Source organism: Anabrus simplex, chromosome 2 (assembly GCF_040414725.1).
Source record: "Anabrus simplex isolate iqAnaSimp1 chromosome 2, ASM4041472v1, whole genome shotgun sequence".
In the NCBI taxonomy this organism is placed as follows: domain Eukaryota; kingdom Metazoa; phylum Arthropoda; class Insecta; order Orthoptera; family Tettigoniidae; genus Anabrus; species Anabrus simplex.
Window position 1 is genome coordinate 1,183,135,798 of NC_090266.1, and position 24,598 is coordinate 1,183,160,395.

The window sequence follows — 24,598 nt, forward strand, 5'->3', positions numbered from 1 at the left end:
GGCCACTGCCGCTTCCTTCCCATTCCTAGGCCTTTCCTGTCCCATCGTCGCCATAAGACCTATCTGTGTCGGTGCTACGTAAAGCAAATAGCAATAGAACTCCCAACCTTTCTCAATCAGTTGTCTTATACTAAAGATCAGGCCCACAGTTGATCTTCCTCTTCGCAAACCATGCTGTTCGTCTTCTAGATTTTCTTCCACTGTTTTCCTCGGCCTACATTCAAGGACGCTTTCACAAATCTTTGCTGCATATGGGATCACAGTAACTCTCGGATAATTGTTGCACTACTTTCTGTCACCTTTCTTAAAGATCAGAACCATTTCACCTTTCTTCGTACCCTGATGTCCTTCTATGCAGCTTTTAATACTTGCCAAATCCAGTGAATTCCAACAGGTACTGCAGCATTGATCATTTCACTTGTCACACCATCACATGCGGCTGTTCTCTCAGGATGAATTTTCTTGGTTGCTTCTGCCACTTTTCCAGCTGACATTTCTCTTGAATCAACACTTCCATTCTGTAGTTTAACTTCTGTTTCTTCCACCCCTTATGTAGCTAGTGGATTGAGAACTGTTTCAAAATACTCCTTCCTTCTCTTAATGATGTCATTTCCATCAGCTAACAATTCACCTGTCACACTTTTAACTGTCAGAGCACCCTCCTCCCAATCAGACTTCCCTGTTTTTCAATAATGCACACAGTTTCTTTTTGTCCCCTTTTACATTTTCTTCTAGTTCTTTCATGAACTTTTCCCACCACTTTTGTTTCCCTGCACTTTCCCTATCTTTGTCCACCTTTTGTTTGCTTCTTTATATTTTTCTGTCATTTCATCTGTTTCCGCCAATGGCTGTGGCCGTGTTGAAACACCGGATCCCGTGAGTTCTCCGAAGTTAAGCAACATTGGGCGTGGTCAGGAGTTGGATGGGTTGCCACGCGCTGTTGGTGGGGGGTAAGGGAATGGAGGAGCGGAAAGGAACTGGCCACCCTACCGCACATAAACTTCAGCTCAGGAACACCTCTGCGGAGGTTTGGACCTGCCTTCTGGCAGAATAACCTTTACCTTACCTCATCTGTTTTCTTCTGCATATTCTTCCATATTGTCTTCTTTTGATTTACCAAGGTATTTTATTTTCCAGGCCAATGACCTTAGATGTTAGGCCCCTTTAAACAAGAAGCATCATCATCATCATCATCATCATTTTATTTTCTGTTCTTTTTGTACCCCTTCATCCACAAGTTTTTCTGGCACACACTACAAAAGTTTTCTTAAATTCAGTCCATTCTTCTCCCACTCCTTTAACTTCAGATTTTGGAACCAGTTTCTTAACTTCCTCTTGGAATTTCTCCCACAACTGTTTCCGTTTCAGATTCCACACTTTAACTTTCTTCTCCAATCTTTCATTTATTATTAGTACTCTTCCTACCTGGATATTGGGTATGACTAATCAATGATCGCCATCAAATGCTTGGTCTGGAAACAGTGTTCTATCCATCTATTCTTTCCGAATCCTCCTATCAGTCAAGAAGTAGTCGGTCATGCTCTTCGTTCTACATTCTCTCCTCAATCATATCTAGTTATCTTTTTTGAGTTCATCTTCTTGAACCATGTATTCCCAATTATGAAACAATTTCTCTCACAAAATTGCAAAAGATCTTCGCCTTCAGAATTTATTTGGCTATAACCAAATGGACCTACCCGATGTTCCAGGCCTCTCCATTTCTTTCCTGTCTGACACATTCAGATCCAGTGGCATAGATAAGAATTTTCCTTGTGGGGGGGGATGATAATAATAATAATAATAATAATAATAATAATAATAATAATAATAATAATAATAATAATAATAATAATAATAATAATACACATTTTAAATGGATGTTTTATTATTTTATTATCTTTACCTTCTTAAAATAATAAATACATCTATTTATTATCATAAGTACAAGCACCTCATGGTGGGAGATATATTCCCCTTATTTCCCTCTTATCTAAGCCACTGTTCAGGTCCCTCATTATCACACATACCCTGTACTAGATAGATGCACACCCTTTGGTCTCTAATCCCTCTTCCTGATTTTCTGCCAGAGGAGTATAAACTTGTATCTAGTCCTTCTCTTGCTTGTTAGTTTCAATTGTAACTTTTATTATGCTGTCACATACTATTGTGAAGGTATTTTCACAGAAACAAGGATGATTGGGGTTAAAAAACCAAATAAATAATAATTACATTATTACTCTGTAATGAGCCACTGGAGACCGCGGGTCCCTTATATCAATATACACGGAAGGTTTCCCCGAACAACCTCCGAAAGGTTGTCAGTGGCGTTCGGATTCACCCTGTACATTCTTATTATCTTCCTATGTGTCCGACTCGTTGGCTGAATGGTCAGCGTACTGGCCTTCGGTTCAGAGGGTCCCGGGTTCGATTCCCGGCCGGGTCGGGGATTTTAACCTTAATTGGTTAATTCCAATGGCCCGGGGGCTGGGTGTTTGTGATGTCTCCAACATCCCTGCAACTCACACACCAAACATAACACTATCCTCCACCACAATAACACGCAGTTACCTACACATGGCAGATGCCGCCCACCCTCATCAGAGGATCTGCCTTACAAGGGCTGCAATCGGCTAGTAATAGCCACACAAAGTTATTATTATATCTTCCTATGTTTCACCTTTGTTTGACTATTGTGAATTCATTGGAAGTTTAGGTTTATACAAACTAAAATTTATAATCTTGTCTGTATATTAGGATTATCTGGCTGTCAATCATTTTGAGAATTTGAAAATTCTTTCCTTCTCTTTTCTGATACGAGGTAACTTGAATTATTTTCTTGGTGATAGGGTGGCTGGACACCACTCATGTGGGCTACCTACAAAGGACATGCTGAGGTGGTGGCTCTGTTGCTGGAAAACAAAGCTGAAGTGAACGCTCATGGGAATTACCATATTTCTTCTCTTCTGTGGGCAGCTGGACGAGGTTATGCAAAGATAGCCAGAATGCTTATACGGCATGGTGCTAAAGTAAACGTTGGAGACAAGGTATGTAATATTTTTATAACATATTAGGTGATATTGTAATTTTAGTGGCACTTGTTTTTGACTGACTCATAGTAATTTTATGTGAATACAAATATTTTAAAAACAAATATTTTTATTTGTGTTCCTTTTCATATAATGACTTGATTTGACACTTCTTTGTTCCCTTCCATCACTTAATTAACATAGAGTATTAATAAGAGATTTTATCTATTAGAAATTGGTATTTGTGGACAGATTTCCTTTTTGAAATTTGTTGTTTATCTTAAAACAAATGTCACAGAATTTTTTTAAATTTGCATTCATATAAAACTGTCTATAAATTTAGGCTGATGGGGAAAATATTGGAAAGAATAGTAACTTGTCTCATGTGAGAGATGTGCATATAATCAATTGGCAGGGAACGGGAAAGAAATCGATGTTATGTCCTATACAATACTGTAAGATTTAAAAGAATTAATTTTTATGTCATTCATGTACATAATTGAGCAGCTCGATTTGTTCTGGGTGATTTCTGACAAAAGAGTAGCATTACAAAAATGTTGTAAAGTTTGGGCTGGGAACACTTGAGAGAAAGAAGGCGAGCTGCTCGACTAAGTGGTATGTAATACCAATATAAATCGTCCGTTATTGGACATTATAAATTTTCCAGCTAACTCATTCCTGGTTGCCAGCGTTTCACCCCGTGTGCTAAGTTGGGCTCATCAGTTGGTACTTAGCACACCCACCAAGACGCATGGCTAGTGCACACATGTTCCGAGCTGTCAGTGGAGAGATAGCGTGGATTGATATTAGTAGATTAATAAGTTTGAGTGGTGTCTTTAAAAGTAGGGAAGATCACAATATGAAGATAAAGTTGGAATTCAAGAGGACAAACTAGGGCAAATATTCATTTATAGGAAGGGGAGTTAGGGATTGGAATAACGTACTAAGGGAGATGTTCAATAAATTTCCAATTTCTTCAAAATAATTCAAGAAAAGGCTAGGAAAACAACAGATAGGGAATCTGCCACCTGGGCAACTGCCCTAAATGCAGATCAGTAGTGACTGATTGATGATTGATTACTGTAACATTTAACACTATACTGTAATTCTTTTCAGCCATGCATAGGCTATTCTTCCTTTTTTCCCCCCATTCCTTATTTACCTTGATCTATTTTCTGTGTCTTTTCATTTGGTTGGTCACCAGATCATATTTTAGGACAACTTTCATAGTATCTGTGACTAGGAGCCTCAAAGCCCCTTATCTCAAAAGTTATGACCAAGAAAATCATAGTACCATAAAAATTGTATACGTTTGGCAAGTACTACCTCTTAAGGGTATTGGCCTGCCAGATGAATGCTGCTTAGCCAGATGTCCTTCTGGTATTTGTGTTTGGAAAGGTCAGTGTGATGACTTTCTCAGCTTCCTTGGCTTTCCTGACTGGCTTCTCTACTTCTCATATCAACAGGACAGAAACAATTTCTCTCACAAAATTGCAAAAGATCTTTGCCTTCAGAATTTATTTGGCTTTTGGCTGGTGTGAACATGTAATACCACGGAAACCCATCTTCAGACCTGCTGATGATGGAGTTCAACCCCAACAATATTGCATGGTAGAATCATACGCATTTTCAAGTTGTCAAATGCAAATCCTCTTCGATTGTTACATAGTATATTTTTTTACATCTCAATAATAATAATAATAATAATGATGATGATGATGATGATGATGATGATGATGATGATGATGATGATGATGTTAATTTTGTGGGGAAAAAGCCTTATTCACTCATGTATAACTCTTTGTGGAACATCATTTGGATGTTCCATTCCTCTTGTTTCACAGTGTATAGTTTCCTCTACTGTTACATCTGCAGTATCTACTTCTTCCCTGTGACTTCTGCTTGCTTGTTTGCTTCCTTCCTTCCTTCCTTCCTTCCTTCCTTCCTTCCTTCCTTCCTTCCTTCCAATTATGTTATCAATATCACTGTTGGCAGTCATCTGTGTGCTAGATCTTCCTCTATCAATACATTTCCAATAAAATGTAGTTTCATTTCTGCTCCATGAGTGATGGTACATATACCCATTCTTTACTATCTATATATATATATATTTTCTTGAGACTTAATTACCCTAGCCATAAATCAAAACAAATTTTGAAATATCAATTTTTGTTTCTATAGTTGTAACTTCAATAATAAGAATAAAACAAATCATCATTTATGAATTTTTTTTTTTAGGTTTGGATGTTGGAAACATTTGACATTTTGCATTGAATATTCTCGTTTTGCATATTTCTGTAGCAGTCATTTTTGGGCATTGGACATTTTGTATTGGAGATTGTTACCTAGAAGGATCAGTGTGCATTCAGAGCACCTCCGTCAATAATAACAAGCTCTGTTTGCGCCCCAAAGTTGATACTGCCCCTAACCATGACAGAGCCATCTCCAAACAGTGTCCTCTTGGACATATTGCATCGTGAATATTACTCCCTTGTCTTTCTCCATACTCACTCTACCATCAAGTGACCGAAGACAAATGAAGAGCACCATTGACTATTGGTCTAAATTGCATTTCTGGTATTGATGTGCAAATTCTAATCATGCTACTCAGTGCCAAAAAATGAGCTGTACACCAGTACTGGATCTTCTTGACTTCAAATAGTCCTCATCTTACATTCCTCTCACTTACAACGGTGTTTCTTACTGCCTCAAAATGATTTCTGGCCTGCACTGCGATAGTTCGGGTGATCTTGCAAGAACTGAAGGAACAGGAACCTGTCACACTTGGCAGTTATAGACCTCCAATGCCCTGAGCCACATAGTGTGATGGGTACAGAGTTCATGGAATCATCTCGGACCATGCTGGACAATTCCAGGCGGTGCACCAGTTACATTGCCTGCATGATGGATGCTTTGTCCATCCTCGATTAACGTGATAGGGCGCACAGCGTCTTTTTGGCTAAGGGGCACCTTTACTTGATGAATGTGACAGGAAAACTGAAGAAAATTTGTTATTGTGACAAAAGTTACACCATATATTAATAATCCATCAATGGTTTCTACTCCAGTATCACAAAATCTTTTAAAATTTAAAGGCTTTAATGCCTGCAGGTGCAATAAAATCAGTGTCTAGCACTTACAGTTGAACAGCAGCTAATGAAGTAGCATTTATGACCTTTTATCTCTGTATCTTATCTCTAAGATTGTTGACTACATGTTTCTTAGCTCATAGAACTTCCCTTAATAGAAGTCATCTCTGTTTGTATTTATTTGCATCCAATTCAATTTTTACAAAGTGATCCACTCTTTTTGCCAATCAGTATAGTTTTTCTTAGTCTCCTATTAGCTGAAGTCATTTATTATTTTCCAAATTGAACAAATTTTTGCCATTTATAGTTTCTGTTTTGGGAGATGAAGATGGCTACTACATTTCGCTTGCATGTGAGAAATGCACCGATAGCAATGAGAATACTGAAGACCTCTAACATAATTGTTAATAATTTCACTGTTCTCTTCAGTGTGTCAGTTCGTGTTCCTTTACATGTGGGCTAATACTGTATTATAAAACTCTTCTTAAGAATAAAGTATAATTAATTTACATTTTTCACCTTGCATCCTATGGTCTGCAATATTTTATGGCCTTGTAACTGTAATAGTACCATCATCTCCTTGCCTTGTACAGTTGAACATATGGTTTAAATGGAAATTGACATTTGTATACTTTCTGGAGTGTCACAGTGTTCGATTTTAAAATATAACAGACACAAATGAAATTCTCTATTTTGGTTCAAAACTCTGTGTGCAGTTACACCTCAAACATATAGTCAAATGATTAGCATAGTGATGTGATAAATTGAACGGCTTGCTACCTGAGTCCATGTACTGACACCCTTGACCTATGTAAAGGCTCTCGGAGGCTATGCGTACATAGTGGAACACTGCTTCCAGTTTTGGAAAGCTTGTCAACCGCTTGACATGCCTCTATGATGCAATCAAAGAGATTTCACCCAGTTGTAAGAGTTTGACAGGGGTCAAATTATTGGAACTCGTAAAGCTAGATGCTTGCATCGACGAATCACCCGTCACCTAGGCCGTTCCCATGAGAGCAGTGGATGTGTCACGGCATGCACACATGGCACGTGGGCTGTTTACAGTGTTGTCATGAATGATATACCTGGACTGGTGCAGACTAGAACAAAGTAGTCTTTAGTGACAAATCCAGGTTCTCTTTGTACACGACAGTGGCCAAGTTCATGTCTGCAGGCCTCATGGGAGTGCCTCAGTCCTGCCTTTACTATGACACCACACACTGCCCCACTCTGCTAGTATGCTGGTCTGCACAACAGGAATACCTTTGCAATATTGCCACACTTCTGTGGCCTGCCAGATCACAAGATTTATCGCCGATTGAAAATATCTGGGACCACCTGGGATGCTAATTTCAGCAGTCTAGGAGTTGACATGCTCTAGAGAACCAGTTGCTGCAGATATCGGCAGATGTGCTGCAGGTTATGGTACGAAATCTGTTTGTATCCTTGTCTGATCGTATCACATTTAATAATAATAATAATAATAATAATAATAATAATAATAATAATAATAATAATAATAATAATAATAATAATAATAATAATAATGATGTTGTTGTTTTTACGTCCCTCTAATTACTTTTTCGGTTTTGGGAGATGCCGAGGTGCCGGAATTTTGTCTCATGGGAGTTCTTTTACATGCCAGTAAATCTACCAATACGAGGCTGACGTATTTGAGCACCTTCAAATACCACTGGACTGAGCCAGGATCAAACCTGCCAAGTTGGGTTCAGAAGGCCAGTGCCTCAACCATATGAGCCACTCAGCCCGGCCCGTGTCACATATTGTGTCCAAGGTACAGGCAGATCCTCGGAGTACTAGAGTCTTGCTGTTTTCTGCAGTAAATTATCCTTTTACTCTCATATCACTTTCTTACATCAACTTTAAAATAATCCATATTAAGTATTGTGCAATTCTAACAGCTCTTTCCTGGTGCACAGTTCTTTTTGCAATTGGGTGTAATTAGTTTATTCACTAAAAATGTTACTTAAACATAGAATTTTCTGATGGAAGTTGTATGCTTAAATTTTTCTTTTGCTTTTTACTTTCCAGTATGGCACAACAGCATTAGTTTGGGCATGCAGAAAAGGGAATGCTGAAATTGTGGATTGCTTATTAAAAGCAGGAGCAAATGTAGACACTGCAGGAATGGTAAGTTGTTCTTTCTTTCTTTCTTTCTTTCTTTCTTTCTTTCTTTCTTTCTTTCTTTCTTTCTTTCTTTTTTGTTGAATCCAAACAGGTTCAAATATATTTAATACCATATCCTACATAAATGATGCATGTGATTTGTGTTAAGTTTAAGGAAGGGCAGCTTGGTAATTTATCACTGAAAAAAATTCAAAATGAAGCAGGTTGATTCCAGTCATCCCAATTACTGTAAGAAGAATGATAAAGGTACACAGTGTAATCATTCCCTTGGAGGAACACTGGAGAGGTATAATGATACACAAAATAGTTAACATATCGCGGTGATGAAGTATTGCAAGTGCTTTCGTGTCTTGATTTTTGTGCATGAGAATAACTGTTCTTTGTTTTTGTTTCAGTACTCCTGGACCCCACTCCTTGTAGCAACTATGGGCAATCATGTTGAAGTTGTCAACTTACTATTAGAACACAAACCTAATGTCAATGCTCTAGACAAGGATGGTTGCACAGCACTTACTATTGCCTGTAAGGAGGGTTACCATGAGATTGCAGCAGCCTTGCTCAATGTTGGAGCTTACATAAACATACAGGTACTTTTTTGCTAAATATAGTGGACAGTAGCAATATGGAGGAATACTGGAGAGTTATAATGATTTATGAAGTAATTAACATATCATGGTGATGAAGGTTGATAATGCTGTTGTAAAATTGTAATTTTCTTTCATTTTCATGATAAACAGTATCAGTATGCCTCATCATGGCACTGTTTGGGGTCTCTCAATAACTGCATATGCTTTAGCAGTACTTTGTGAGGATCCAACCAGCCTCTGAGCTGAAGACTTAACAAGCAAATTATGTGGTATTTAATGGAAAATATCCTCAAAAGTTTCTTCAAATTCTCTTTCAGTTTTTTGCAAATAACTAGAAACTTGATTTTGGCAGCTATTATGTATTCTTCAGAGTAAATGTTGAAAATGTCTTCCACCTGCATCCATATGGAACTGTACTTGCCACACCATATTCAGTGACATCCTCTGAAGTGGATTCTTCTTCTACTTCTTCTTTCCCTTTGTGCCGTTAGTCGTCGGGACATTTCAGCCATTTACTAAACTTTCTTCTATCGTGCGCCATTCTCTGAACCTCACCCAGGGTCTTTCCTTGCTTCCTGATCAGTCCCAAGATGTACTCCTCCCATTCAATCCGTGGCCTCCCTCGTGTTCTTCTTCCTGTTGGTCTGGCTCGCCACACCTGCTTCGCTTTCCTTTCATCTTCCATTCTTTCTAGGTGACCAATCCAGCCCAATCCTCTCCTCTCAATGACGTCCATTATTGGCTCCTGCTGAAGCTCATCTCTTACTGTGGTGTTTCTAATATGGTCTCTTCGAGTATTCCCAGCAACTTTCCGTAAATATCTCATCTCGGCGGCAACCAGACGGCTCTCCAGTTTTTTATGCACTGTCCAACTCTCTGCACCATACAGGAGGGTTGGCAGGTACACGGCATGATATACCCGCATTTTTGTGTTTCTAATGATTTCTTTCTTTCTTCCCTATGATTGTGTTGTTTATACCATAGTAAACTTGATTAGCTTTTCTAATTCTGTTGTTTATTTCTGCCTCTAATTTTCCGTCCTCTCTGAAAATGGTGCCCAGATACTCAATTTGTTCTACTTGTTCAATATCCTCATTATTCCACTTGATTTGAAGCTGTACTTTTTCTCGTTTGGTGAACTCCATGACGTTGGTTTTGCTCGCATTCACTTCCATCCCATGGTCCTGGAAGGCATAAGCCCATTCAGTAAGAGTTTGTTGGAGATCCTCCTCTTTCCGAGCCAAAATCAGAATGTCGTCTGCATAGACCAGGGATTGGACATATATTGGTCTCATGTTCCAGTTGCCAACCTTAATTCTTTTAGTTCTTCTTTTACACTGCTTAATGACTTGGTTCATGAAGATCACAAAGAGAAGAGTACTCAAGCTGTCACCCTGCTTTACTCCCTTCACCATTTCAAATTCCCTAGAGCATTCACCAGCTATTCTCACCACTCCTTGGACTCTATTGTACATGCTCCTAATGCGGCATAAGAGAGTCTTTGTTACCTTTTCGTCTTCAAGTGCTGCCCACAGCTGTTCCCTGGGGACCGAGTCAAATGCGGCCTTTAGGTCGACAAATGCAGCTAGAACATCCTTCCCTCGACTAAGTCTTTTCTCTATAACTGTTCTTAGTGTATATATATGGTCGTGTGTTTGTCGACTTGGCCTGAAAGCACACTGTTCTTCTTCTAATTTTTCCTCTACTTCTTGTCTCAACCTCCTCTCCAATATGTGAGTGTTTATCTTTCCGGCCACACTGGAAAGACAAATTGCTCGATAGTTTGCACAGTCCAGAGTGCTGCCCTCCTTATGGATAGGAACAATAATGTTCTTCTCCCAATCCTTTGAAATCTTCTGAATGCTCCATGCTTGTTGGCATATCCTTGTCATCCATTTCACCACTGCCTCTCCTCCATACTTCATCAATTCCAGTGAAATTCCATCCCAACCAGCTGCCTTGCCCACCTTCATTTCAGTGATAGCCTCTCTTACGTCACTCTGCATAATTGTCTCCCCTTCTTCTAGTTCTTCTTCTGCCCCGTTACCGGCGTCGTCTTGTAAATTCTGGTCTGCGGGGAACACATCCTCATAGTACGTGCTCCATGCATCAAGGATGTCCCATGGCCTCGTTTGGATCTTCCGGTTCCTATCTTTAATGTTCCTGATTCTCTTTCCAGTTTTGCCTTGGAGGGATCTTAGTATCTTCCAAAACTTCTTCTGATTATTTCTGTATTCTGATTCCATTTCCTCACCAAATTCCAGCCAGTTCCTTTCTTTTGCCCCTTGTACTTGCTGCTTTGCTTCATTACGTGCTTCAACATAGTTCCTCCAGTCCTCTACCCTTCTTGTTCTCATGTACTCCTTCCAAGCTACCTTTTTCCTCCTTACAACTTCCTTGACTTCCTCAGTCCACCACTTTGTTCGTTTCCTTTGTGTGTTTACTGTAGTTTTCCCACCGACCTCTTCTGCTACTTTAATAATATTCATCTTAAATTCACTCCATCTCTCTTCTAAGTTCCAACCTCTCTCAGGTTCTTCTCTTTCTCTTTGCTGAAGTATTTCCCCCAACTTCTGAGCATAATTCTGCCTTACCTCTTCCTCTCTAAATGCAGAAATTCTTATTTTCTCAAATCGAAGATGAGAGGGTGTGGGTGTAGCCTTGAACCTTGTTTTCATAACCAGAAGCCGATGTTCTGTACTCATTTCTGCACTGCAGAAGACCCTTACATCTAGTGGTGCATAAGTCATGTTCTTAGTGTAACAAAAGTAGTCAATACAACTCTTTGCTCCTCGGCCTACTGCCTCAAAAGTTATTTTATGGATACTTTTATGGGGGAAGAAGGTGTTACCAATCCTTAGCTCATTATCAATACAGAATTCCAGCATTCTTTCACCATTGGTATTGATGGTTCGTTCTGCTCCATGTTGACCCATACATCCATGTCCTCGACGTAACCTATTTCCGATCCTAGCATTCCAGTCCCCCATCACAATAACATGTCTACTTCTTTCCCTAGCTTTGTCTATAGCTTTTTGCATTTGAACATAGAATTGCTCCTTATCTACTTCTTGCATATCTTCAGTGGGGACATAGATCTGCAATAGCGTAATACATTCTTCTAGTTCCAGATCCACTGTGATAAGTCTGGAGTTAATAGGTTTCCATCCTGTCACTTTGTTTTCCACTGCTTCGGACATAATGATGGCCACACCTTCTTTTGCCCGTTCATTCCTGCTGACTCCTGAGTATCTCATTACATATCCCTTATCCAAATTTATTTGGCCATTGCCTTTTCTCTTCATTTCACTGACTCCAAGTATGGCAAGCTTGTACTTTTCCATTTCTTCGACTATTTCTACCTCCTTTCCTGACAGAGAGGTCACATTCCAAGTACCAATTCTCATATACCTTTTCGTGCCAGGTTGTTCCCTTGTTATCCATCTGGCTACTCGTTTCTCTGAATAGTTAATTTTGCTCCACGTGGGTTATTAGCCCTACGGAAGCTAGCATGATGAGGGGGCTGCCCTCTTAGCTGTCATGCCAGCCCGTTTTCTGTCAGGGTATCTTCCCTTAGCCTTTGGGGTCCACTCCCTATCTGCAAGGCAGCAGTTTGTGGTTCGCAGTCCTCTGCCTACTCCGCCGTTGAGGTGTTTCCAAAGTTCCTTCTTCTGCCTTCGTAGCCATTGACTGCCAACTTCTGATGAATTTATGTGGCATTTCCTGCACACAGGCATCATCTGGCCTCCAAAAGGGGAACTCCTCCGCCCATAGCCGTTGGACCCCCTTCTGGTTGTTAGGTTTGGTAATGGCCGCCTGACCCTCGGCCGGACAGTCGCAGGTTGTACCGTCTACTGTCACATACGGAAGTGGATTCTTGTCAGTGTCATTGATTTCATTCCTGATGCCATCACAGAGTTCAGCAAGTGATCTATCTTGTTTACTAATTTCTTTGGTGAGCTGAACAAGTGTCCTCAAACATCAACACAATCTTGACTCATTCCAGTTCTGTGTTTTCCACTACTGCTGAGGAGCAAGCCAGTTGTCTCCATCTTTCTCACCAATGGTAAAATTGTTGGCCTGGTTGGAAAATTGTGCTCACCGAATTCTCTTCTAAATGCCCGTTGTGTTTCAATCAAGGAATTTGTCTTCCAGTATGTTTTCACAGTAAAAAACATGCTGCCAAAGAGAATAATGCATGTTTATGTTACGTCTGCAAAACTAGAGACTGTAAACTAATTAATTATAGCCAACAGTAGGCATAATAGTCAACAGTGGATGGTAGGGGTATGAATATATTTTTCTCCCAGAGCTACTGAGGTCATTGAACCCAATGTCAAGTTTCTGCTAGCATACAGAGGGAAATTATAACTCATTAAAATGGTTAAGGTTAATGTGGATTGTGCTATATAAGTGAGGACATATTATATCGATAGTAAAATAATAATTTATATATTTCTCTTTGGATGAAATGAGCCTTGCTATGCTATGCCATGCTATGTTAAAAGATAGAACTTCTGATGCACATAGCTGCCCCTGTGCATCAGTGGTAGAGTTTTGGCCTCTGGATCCCAAGACAGCAGGTTCAAATCCGACAGAGGTAGTCTGATTTTTGAAGGGTTGAAAAAAGTCCATTTGACACTCCATGTCATACGATATCAGGATGTAAAAGATCTCTGGTGACACATTTGGTGTTCACCCGACAAAATTCATTAAAACTCAGCCATAGACACCCAAGAGAGATCCGGTTTACTGCGTTGTCTAGTAGTCCTAGAGTAAAACTGAACATCGAAATTGATGAGCAGACAGCCAGATGTCATCAAATTAAAATGTCTGCACATGGTATTGTTGCTGTTGTTCACATAAACCATGGAATAGCATAAAATGTTATGTACTATTATGTGATCTATAAAACATCTGTCTGTTAAGTCATCAGGCTGGAGGTTGTTTCAGTCCTCAGATGATACCACCAAAGTTTATGCAGTTAAACGAAATTGCAGAAATCATTGGCGGTGCTATTATCAGGCATACTAGGTAAAATGAGCAATGAGGTAGTTTGCCACTGCTTTTATCTCTGAGCCACAAAATGCCTTTGCAGCACAACTGTCCTTATGAGAAACATCTTTCAGAGAATCCAGATACAATAATAGTTGTCTGAGTGTCATTGCTAAGTACCACCTCTACCTCAGTAGCTTCCATACTGTCACAGCCATAGAAACGAATAGTGGAAGCTACATTTTCCTCTGACCTGAGCCAAGAGACAGATGTAAATATAGAATATTGATATTAATCAAGAAAAAACAACAGACAACCCAAAGCATCAGAGAATGTTGAAATCATGAAGGCAGAGAATCTTGAAATCATGAAGGAAGAATGCACACTCAATAAAGACTTAGAAATGCAAAAAAAATGTATGGACACATTCATGTTAAGCTTTTTTAATGCTCGGGTAGTAGTAGTAGTAGTAGTAGTAGTAGTAGTAGTAGTAGTAGTAGTAGTAGATTTAACCTGTCTCTATTAATAGGATAAGGGTACCTGCAGATGTAATTGCTATCGATGAATTTTATTATTCATTTCTTTTATTCATTTGTTAATCATTTTACTTATGGATTTCATGTATCATTCTTTCCATTTCCTTGGTAAGCTATACAAAAAAAGAGAACTGAAGGCTAATAACCAAAATATAACTTTGCTTGGAGATGTTGCTTTCTTTGACTTTCTTCGTTACCTCATTACCCATACCTCAGTAGCTTCCATACTCATGCAGCCATAAATGAGGCTGAGACTTCAGTTCAAGTTAAATTTTGCTCTGGCCTGTGTCATCTCTTCATGATGATGATGATGATGATGATGATGATGATGATGATTATTTGGCCTCAGTTGCCATGTGCAAGCATTTTAATTTGATGACATCTGGCAGCCAATTTTGATGTTCCATTTTATTCTAGGCCTACTAGATAGCATAGTATATCGGACCTCTCTTGGGTGCCTATGGCTTAGTTTTAATTAATTGTGTCAGTTAAACATCAAATGGGCCACTAGAGATCTTTTACATGCCAACATCGTACGTTATGGCTTGTTGAATGGATTTTTTTCCACTCTTCAAAAATCTGACTGCCTGTGCAGGGTTTGAACCTGTGATCTTGGGATCTGGAGGCTGACGCTGTACCACTGGTCCACTATATTTTTGTCTGAATTTAGTGCAAACACTGTGTTCAAAAGAAAACTAAACAAGTTATTTGTATGAAATGACGATATTCTTCAGTGCCTCTTTTACATCTTGTAAAAATGAAGATGATATATATTATGTGCTATGAGAAACTAAATATAAGTCATAAATCGGAGGAGGACAGGGTGTAATACTTAACCAAATTTTCCTACACGTATACAGTAGAACCTCGATGCATTGTTCCCGGAACTGTCGTGTTTCCGTATCCATCGTTCAATTTATTCGGTCTCAAAAATGTTCCACATAAACCAATGTTAAATTACCCCACATCTCTATCGTTCCTCGAACTATCGTTTTATTGCATCGATCGTCAAAATAATATTTGACCTCGGCCACAATTTTCCCGCATGGATCGATCGTACGTAAGAAAAATAAACACAAAAGTTTTTTGAATTTAAAGAGACAGCTGAATAATCTAGCTTATAATAGCAGCAACCTGTTACGCGAGAATGTACGAGCAATTAAGGGTTGCTAGTCTTGAGCAAGGATCTCGTAGGCTGGAGTGCTGTGCACAGGTTATTCATGCTCAACCTCACTACGAGCCTCCTGGCGCCAACGCTTCTCCTCAACCCACTAACCGGCCCCTAGAAGTATTCTTATTTACAAAAATTAAAACAGAGACACTGTAAAACTCAAATTTGCCACCATTTTCTGTGTTGCTATTGGCTGGCTAGGGTTGCCAACTTCGTTGAAAATGAGAAAATCGTGCAGTTTAAAATAGTTTCAGCATGCGCCGGGTACGTTTTAATTAGTCACAGGGTTATTAATCGCGTCGTATCTTGTGATGTGTGTGGGATGCTAGAGGCCTGTTGACCACTTTGTTGCCCCCTGCCCAGTTTTTTTTTACAGCCGGATCTAACCAAGCCAGACCAATAATCTTTTCACTAGCCTGGTCTTGAAACTAATTCCTAAGTTGGCAGCATCACTTAGCCCGCTGTAACTTCATCCGAGGCGCGCCATGTTGAATTTCTAACCACTGTGACATCATGCGAGCCGTGCCATGTGGGATCTCTAACCTATCGTTCGCGAAGGGTCCACGGAATCTTTACCAAAATACAGGTTTTCGCTGTAATATCTACGTATATAATTAATTTGCAATAAGAGAAGTGACCTTGAAGGTTTTCTGATTACTACGAGATGTAAGGAAAAGTGAAACGAAATGGCGTAAAAGTCGCGCTTTTTATTTTCATCGTGTATATCCTGATTGCAATATTTTGATACCATTATGGATAGTATGAGCATGTCCGGCTCCATGGCTAAGAAGCCACGATCGGGTCGGGGATTTTAACTTTGTTGGTTAATTCCGACTTAGGCATTAGGATTCATCCTAGGTAGAGCTACATTTTCATAAGCGCGTCGATCGCCTATCACGCAACAACTCGAAATAATCTGCACTTGGCTTCAGAGGCCACACGCCATCATCATTATTATTATTATTATTATTATTATTATTATTATTATTATTATTATTATTATTATTATTATTATTATTATTATTATTATTATTATTATTATATTTACATGATGGAAAATGCCTAAGTACAGTACCCATATTTTATTATTTTGCTTTTCCCCTACTTTATATGTCACCCGCATTTATAGTTTTCCTGCATCCATCATCATTTTCCCCCTCTCCCTTTAAAAATGACGCATCAAGATTTTACTGTATTAAGAAAATAATTTAAAATTGATATAAGGGTGTATTTTGTTGTGGTTAATTTTGACATTTTAAAATTTTTTAGGACCGTGCTGGAGACACAAACTTAATACATGCTGTCAAAGGTGGACATCGCAGTGTAGTGGAAGCATTGTTAAAGAAATATGCAGATGTTGATATCTCAGGAAAGGTAGGCATTTTTCCCAAATTTGTTTTACAATATAAGTTTGGACTAGATACATAATTTTCTTGTTCTATTGTTATAACGTAAATCCATTGCATTAACATAGCTGTGTGGATTTATGGATGCTGCTTTCAAATCTCTCTTTTATCACTAATAAATACACTGCCTGACGAAAATGTTAAAGCACCCAGAAGGGGAAAAGGAAAGGAAATGAAATGAAACTTCACGTGTTGAGAGGGTATGTGTTGTTATTTCAGCGATTATAGACTCGAGTCAAATTTACAAAGAACTTGGCAGTACGAGCCCACTTATCTGTACGTTGTTGCACCCCCTCTAGCCTGGATGCATGCACCGATTCAGTTATGAAGGGTGTCATAAAACCATTGTATCCTCTCCTGAAGCAAGCTGGCTCACAACTGTTGTAATTGGTCCTTGATATCCTGGATGTCGGTACTGGGACTTAGTTGATGTCTGAGCTGGTCGCACACATTCTATCGGGGACAGATCTGGGGATCTTGCTGGCCGTGGGAGTACCTCAACATCATTTTTGACAGTTCATAGAGACACGTGCTCTGTCTGGAGGAGCATTGTTCTGCTGAAAAATGGCACCATGATACTGTCGCATGAGAGGTAACACACGAGGACGCAATCACTACCAGCCGTGACTTGAAGTCCTACCCTATGGCTCCCCACACCATGACACCAGGAGTAACAGCGCTGTACCTCTCCACAACATTGGAAGAATGGGACCTCTCCCAAGGTCGCCGCCATACTCTCAGATGATGGTCATCTGGGATCGTGCAGAACCACAATTCATTGCTGAACACAGTGCAATGCCACTCATCAGCAGTCCATGCTTCCCGGTCATGGCAGCACTAAAAAAGCAACTGGAACCTTGATGATCAGTATGCCTGCCCTCATGTTCCCAGCAGTCCAACATTGGGCCAGTGTCACATCCGAATGAACCACAAATCTGGACATTGAACATTTCGACCACCCGGCCAAATGGAGACCCACAATGAGGTCCTGTTCAAATTCTGTCAGTTGCTGATAATGCTGTCTCTCTTGAGTACATGATATCTCCATGTCCTTCACAATGATCACTCAACATCTGATGCTGTTTACCCCCCACCATATATACCTTACCAGGCCTGGTAACAGTACTAAATATGAACAACACTAATGCTATCTGTTGGCTGTTCTACCTGTCACAGAGAATTGCAACTCTATAATCATTTATGTACTCACTGATTGTGTGTATATTATGAAGTTACATTGACATCAGACCATTTCTTTCGGGTGCTTCTATTATTTTTGTCAGGCAGTGTAAATGGTGATTATCTTGTATATCAATTCAATGAAGAAATTATGGCCTTTTCATGAGTGAGAATGATGGAACATATTTTGACCACTTTGCTGATGCTGATTGTTTGCATAAATTATATGGTACCAGTATATTGTCATTGCCGGGACGAATCCTCATATGTGATAATATTTTTTGAGATACACTGACCCGCAGCACATATATTATGAAGAGCGAGAATGCCTTGACAATATTCACACAACATTGCACCTTAGATGACAGAACCTTACTGGCCAAGGTTCTAAGTTTCATATAGGAGCTTTTGTCCCGGCAGCGACGATGTATTTGAAAGCATATATAAAGTAAACATTACTATCTAAGGATAAATGGGGATTACACTGACTTCAGTGATTAAAGCTCTCCAAAATAAGATTACAATGTGTATTAAGACATTTGGAAAGAGGTTTGACAAATATGAAAAAATTGTAAGCCTCCTTTCTGGAATTGTTTGAAAACTTGTATTATCACTTAAAACTGTAAGCCTGCTTTCTTTACTTTGTAATGTTCTGTTTGTGTTTAGGTAACATGGTAACTTTTGACTGTTATAAGTAACAATTGTTGCTCATATTACAAAATAATTATACAAATGTTTTGCTATAATACTGAGAGAGGATTTGAACTAAGAACCAGCTGCACTAAGTTTTTCCTATTGGCGACACGACAGCCATCACTTATTACACGATATTGAATCATTCCGTATTGCCAGTTTTCACTTTACAAAGGAAAAAATTTAAAAGTATCCTCCCATTCAATAAATAATTCCATAATTAGATGGAGTAATAAAATTCAAACATTTTTTGACTCGTTTGAGCCATCTTCAATGAAATAAGGGGGGTTAAAGTAATTTACATAACATAAGCTAAAAATGTGCTAAACACATAATGAAGGAACAAATGAAAAACAAGAGATATGACTGAAATAAAAACAATACAATATTTACATCATTAGATGGAGCAATGAATAACTCGTTGAGACAAATTCAGTGAAAAAATGTTAATATAAAACATAATAGAATTGAAAAAGTGTGTCAAACCTAAGAAGAAAAGGAATGAAAACAAACAGACGGAAACGAACAATAACTGCCGTGCTTATAGTGAGGTTGCGGACCTCTTAGTCTAAAAATTTCAGTTTGATAACAATTCAAAAACAGGACAAAATCACTCTGTTGAAAAACCTGGCTGACTTTGTAGAAACACTATCACCATGAATGGCTAGGAGGAGAGTGAAAAAGCTTGAGAAACCAACTTTGAGAGGAAGAAACGTGCCAGGTGAAATGTATGTGACAAGTGATGGAAAAGCGCTGATGAATTAAAAATTTTAAAATAGTAGCATTCTCAATTTCTTCTCAATTTAGTGGTCCTGTTCTTGATGATTGTTTCCAGTGTTTGCTAGGTGTGTTTGCCTTATTTTAAATGGTCGGGAGGGTGGCAACAAAATTGAGAAGCTGTGTTAGAGAAGATAACAGGTGCATGGTAAACTTTAAGTGACCATAGTGGAAACTGTCAATGAAGTTCCAATCTGTAATGGAAAAAATGAGGTTGTGTGAGAAACTTGGGCTGATAAGTAAAAAGGTGTAAAATGAGTGTGAAGAAACTTTAAACTTATGGTACTTAAGAGGTGGTTGTCCTCTCAAAATGGCCTGGACAAAGACAGACTATCAGCCTGATTTTTCAACACAGCAATTTCGTCCCGTTTTTGAATTGTTATCAAACTGAAAGTTTTGTTCTTGTTGCTTGATGCTTGTTGTTTAAAGGGGCCTAACATCTAGGTCATCGGCCCTAACTGAAATTTTTAGACTAAGAGGTCCGCAACCTCACTATAAGCACTTGTTGTTTGCTTCCGTCTGTATCATTTGTTTTCATTCCTCTTCTTCTTACGTTTAACACACTTTTTTGATTCTATTATGTTGTATATTAACCTTCCTTTCACTGAATTTGTCTCAACAAGTTATTCATTGCTCCATCTTAGATGTAAATATTGTATGTTTTTATTTCCATCATGTCTCTTTTGTATTTCATTTGTTCCTTCATTATGGTTTTAGCACATTTTTAGCTTGTATTATGTAAATTACTTTAACCCCCCTTATTTCAATGAAGATGGCTCAAACGAGTCAAAACATGTTTGAATTTTATTACTCCATCTAATGATGGAATTATGTTATGTATTGAATAGGAGGATACTTTTAATTTTTTCCTTTGTAAAATAACAGCCATCTTTGGAGTTAATTAGATGGGAGGTGCGCACGCATATCTGTCCTGGCCATGGATGTGTGTTTGTGATTGCCCATGCACAGGCATTTGTGAGGTGTGTCCTGTTCTACATATTAAATTACGAAGTGTATATTTACTGCCACACAACATGTGTTTATGATCAGTCATCCCATCAAGTCCAAGAAAGATTCTTGGGTGTAAAAGTTCCAGGTCATACAATGATCCATACTGTTTGTAATAATTCAGGCTACAGGAAGTACTAGCTTAAGAAACCAAACCAACAGTGTCGAGTTCTGAGCGAAGAAAAATTAGATAACATTGGTCATCATTTGGAAAATTCTGAAAAAAAAAAACCCACTGTTGACTGTGGACAAGAGGCTAACTAAATTGTCACGGTTAAAACCATTTAACAAACGTGGCATATACTCTTCAACCAGGTGATCATGTACATAGGTTCACGTTTGTCAGTGGGTTCTGGATAATGTTTAATATTTAATATTTTTCTCAGTCCAGGCCTGGTTCCATGTCCGTGTTTATGTGAATATGCAAAGTAATCATTATTGGAGCACTGAAGAACCTGATTTCGTACATTAAATACACCGGGTGAGTTTGCTGTGCAGTTATGGGTACCCACCTGTGTCTTTGCATCTGGGAGATAGTGGGTTTGAACCCCACTGTTGGCAGCCCTGAAGATGGTTTTCCGTGCTTTCCCATTTTCACACCAGGCAGATGCTGGGGCTGTACCTCAATTAAGGCCACAGCCGATTCCTTTCCACTCCTAGCCCTTCCCTGTCCCATCGTCGCCATAAGACCTATCTGTGTCGGTGTGACCTAAAAACAATTTGTAAAAAAAAATTAAAGAAATTAAATGCCCATCCACAATGAGAAAATTGATGTATGGTGCACCCGCCATGAGCGGTGGACGAATCACAGGACCAATATTCTTTTTGAGCATGCTGTTGATTCTAACACATGTGAATACTGTTCTAACCTCACTCCTTTTTGGAGAATTATCCAACAGGGAGTGTGATTTCACTTTCATGGCTCATACAGCCAATATTTCAATGATAGGAATTGAAAGTGTGTTGCAGCAAGACAGAGTTTTTAGTAGGGATTTGTGGCTTCCCAGTCACTGACCTGATCCCCTACAACTTTTCTTCCTGAAGTAGTTTAAAATATTGCATATACAAGACAAGTCTGCACACCCTAGAGGAAGTGAAACTAAATATCTGCTAGCAAATTCACAACATTATACAACGTGAACTACAGTAAGCGAGGTATTGTTTCTTAAATAGGTGCCAAAAAGCTGTGGGCAGTGAAGATAGGCAGTTTCAGCATTTCCCTTCATAAAGTTGCTAAGTAATGAACTTCTGAAAATAGTTCATAGTAATGTTGTATGATCGCATCACCACTGCTGAACTCTCACTTGCTGATAGTACCAAGCTTGATAGCTGCAGTTGCTTAATCCAATATTCGGGAGATAGGGGGTTCAAAGACAGCCCTGAAGATGGTTTTCCATGGTTTCCCATTCTCATACCAGGCAAATGCTGGGGCTTTACTTTACTAAGGCTACGGCCACTTCCTTCCCACTCCTAGCCCTTTCCTGTCCTATTGTCACCATAAGACCCATCTGTGTCGGTGCGACGTAAAGCAACTTGAAAAATCATCGATAGTAACAGCACTGCACAGCAGGTTCTTAATTCGAATAGTCTCACAGTACAAAAGATATTGGATGTTAACTTAATCTTCAGTTAACCTTGGGAAATGTACAGTTAGTTGGTTTGCGTCTAGGAGCTGGAAGTCTTCTTCACACTAAAAATTCTTTGAGAAGTGACTATATTCACTCATACGTATATTGCTGGTTTCTCTATTGGTGCAACTGCCTCTTCTGGAATTCTAGCTCCATTTCTAATTTCTAAAACTTTATTATTTTCACGCTACAGTTTTATTCTCAGTGACAATAAACAATTTGCCTCCCATAAATAATTATTGGGAACGTTATGTTCGGCCCGAACTTCAAGAGACTTGCTACTGCAAGCGGTCGGATTGATACAATGCATGTCGTGGTGGTCGTTATAACATCTTCCTATTTCTGTCGTAGTAGTAATGTCATTCTTGACTATGTACTGCTTGTAGTCATCATCTTTCTCTTTTCTCCACAGTACACATCTTTTACAGTTGTTCTCCTTTCTGTGGTTATTTTAGCTGTCTTATTTACCATCAAACATAGTGGGGGAAACATTATTCTCCCTTTATTCTCAGCCCTGCATAAAAGTCAGATTAAAGAAAATGCCACCTATATACGAAAGAACTTCTTGACTCAAAATTGGGTAGAAATGAATCTCTAGAAATGGCATAGAACCATTTCTGTCTGAGCTCAGAGTGGCATAGACATTCATGAAATTAAATCCCCTTTAGTTCCCAGTCTTATTATGGCAGTATGCCATACTTTAGTATACCATCGTAGCTAACCATCCACCTACGACAATTAAATGTTATAACTTCTCCTGAATACATACTTACGCACATAATGATCAATATAATGAAACATAGTTAATTAATTCGACCTTTGAAAATGTGTGGAATAGACATTCATACATACCTAGGTTTCTAAAGCGTGATACTTATTTACTTGTAGTTAATGAATATGAAACTTGTTCACAATCACTTCATTAAACACCAAAACTTGTGTAATAAACAAGGAAAATGCTTGCCTTTAGTGAACTAAAATAGGCTGTGAAGAGACATATCCTACTAGCACTCCTATGAAAAATCAACTACGAGCTGTTCGCTGCTTAGCATGGAAGCTGAGGCAAAGGACAAGGTGTTACAAACATAGCAGACGGTGATGGTTAAAGAGAACAATGAAGGTATGGAAGACTTCCCTTCAGACCATCCGTGGAGAACCAATGGTATTGTGTTGTCTGTGGGTCGACTATGGAACGGTTATGCACTCGCACTTATCGAAGAGAGACGACATCCCCCCTCCCCCCAGTGTTTACTTGTGGCATCTACCTGACCGTAGTAAACATCCTTACAGTATGCGCTGATGTGGCTGATTTCCACCATAGTCTAAAACTTCCGAGCATCATATACCTCTTTCTCTGAGATGACAAGCAGTCGGTAGACCTTGTCTACCATTTTATGAGGAGTATTGGTCTGTTTTATCATTTTCAACAGTAAAAATTATTCTAATTATTTTCCAAATTATCTTTTATTGTAAATGAATTTTATTTTTAGTAACACTATTAATCTACAGTAAATTGTAATTTTAGTTCTCTCATCTTTTAACTGTGATTTTTCTTTTAGTTTTGTTTTATGTTTTAAAATTGATTTTGGTGATTTGCTTTTTATAATGTGTATGGTTTTTTAAACTTTCTTAATGCCCCATTGAATTTTATTACATATTAATTAATGATTTATGGAGAGTATGGCATTGCAAATCAGATCCACATACAGTACAGTAAAACCATGTTTCTCCGGCCCTCGTTGATCCGGATCTCCAGATAATCTGGATCAGATTTGTAAACAAAAGTACATCAAATATTCGCTTTTTAGTCTGATTCAATGTACAGTTCCTGCATAAATTGTACAATAAATTATGGTAACACTCTACTGTAAAATGCTTTTTGTTGAGTTTAAGAAAGATTTACTGGAGTGTCACAGGGCACTAATGTGGCTATGGCACTATGTTGGAAGAAGAAATTGTAGCGGCATGCACATTACAGCTGACAGTGAGAAAGTAGATGACATGGACGAGGAGGGAGCGATCACACTGCAACAGCGGATGACACATGCAGATGCTGTGCATCAACTGACAAACATCATGGCGCACTTGGAGTGTCAGTCCGAAACCACTCCAGCTGAATTATTAATGATGAAGCATTTGCGTGACTGTGCTTCGTTCATACACCACATATGTTTCAAACAGAAGACAGTGGACCAATCCTTTGTTAGGAAATTATGTGATTTTATGTGATTAAGATTTTTGTATTTATTGTTGTTGTTGTTTTGAGTCATCAGTCCATAGACTGGTTTGATGCAGCTCTCCATGCCACCCTATCGTGTGCTAACCTTTTCATGTCTACGTAACTATTGCATCCTA

General features: G+C 38.9%; 1 protein-coding gene across 1 annotated transcript in view; it reads left to right on the forward strand.

The window, feature by feature from the left end:
• Positions 1–24,598, forward strand: part of Arms (Ankyrin repeat-rich membrane spanning) — a 485,159-nt gene that overhangs the window by 190,574 nt on the left and 269,987 nt on the right. The window contains exons 7-10 of the mRNA XM_067142156.2: positions 2,847–3,044; positions 8,168–8,266; positions 8,659–8,850; positions 16,822–16,926. Coding sequence (XP_066998257.1) covers positions 2,847–3,044; positions 8,168–8,266; positions 8,659–8,850; positions 16,822–16,926 — 594 coding nt within the window. The remainder of the gene's footprint in view (positions 1–2,846; positions 3,045–8,167; positions 8,267–8,658; positions 8,851–16,821; positions 16,927–24,598) is intronic.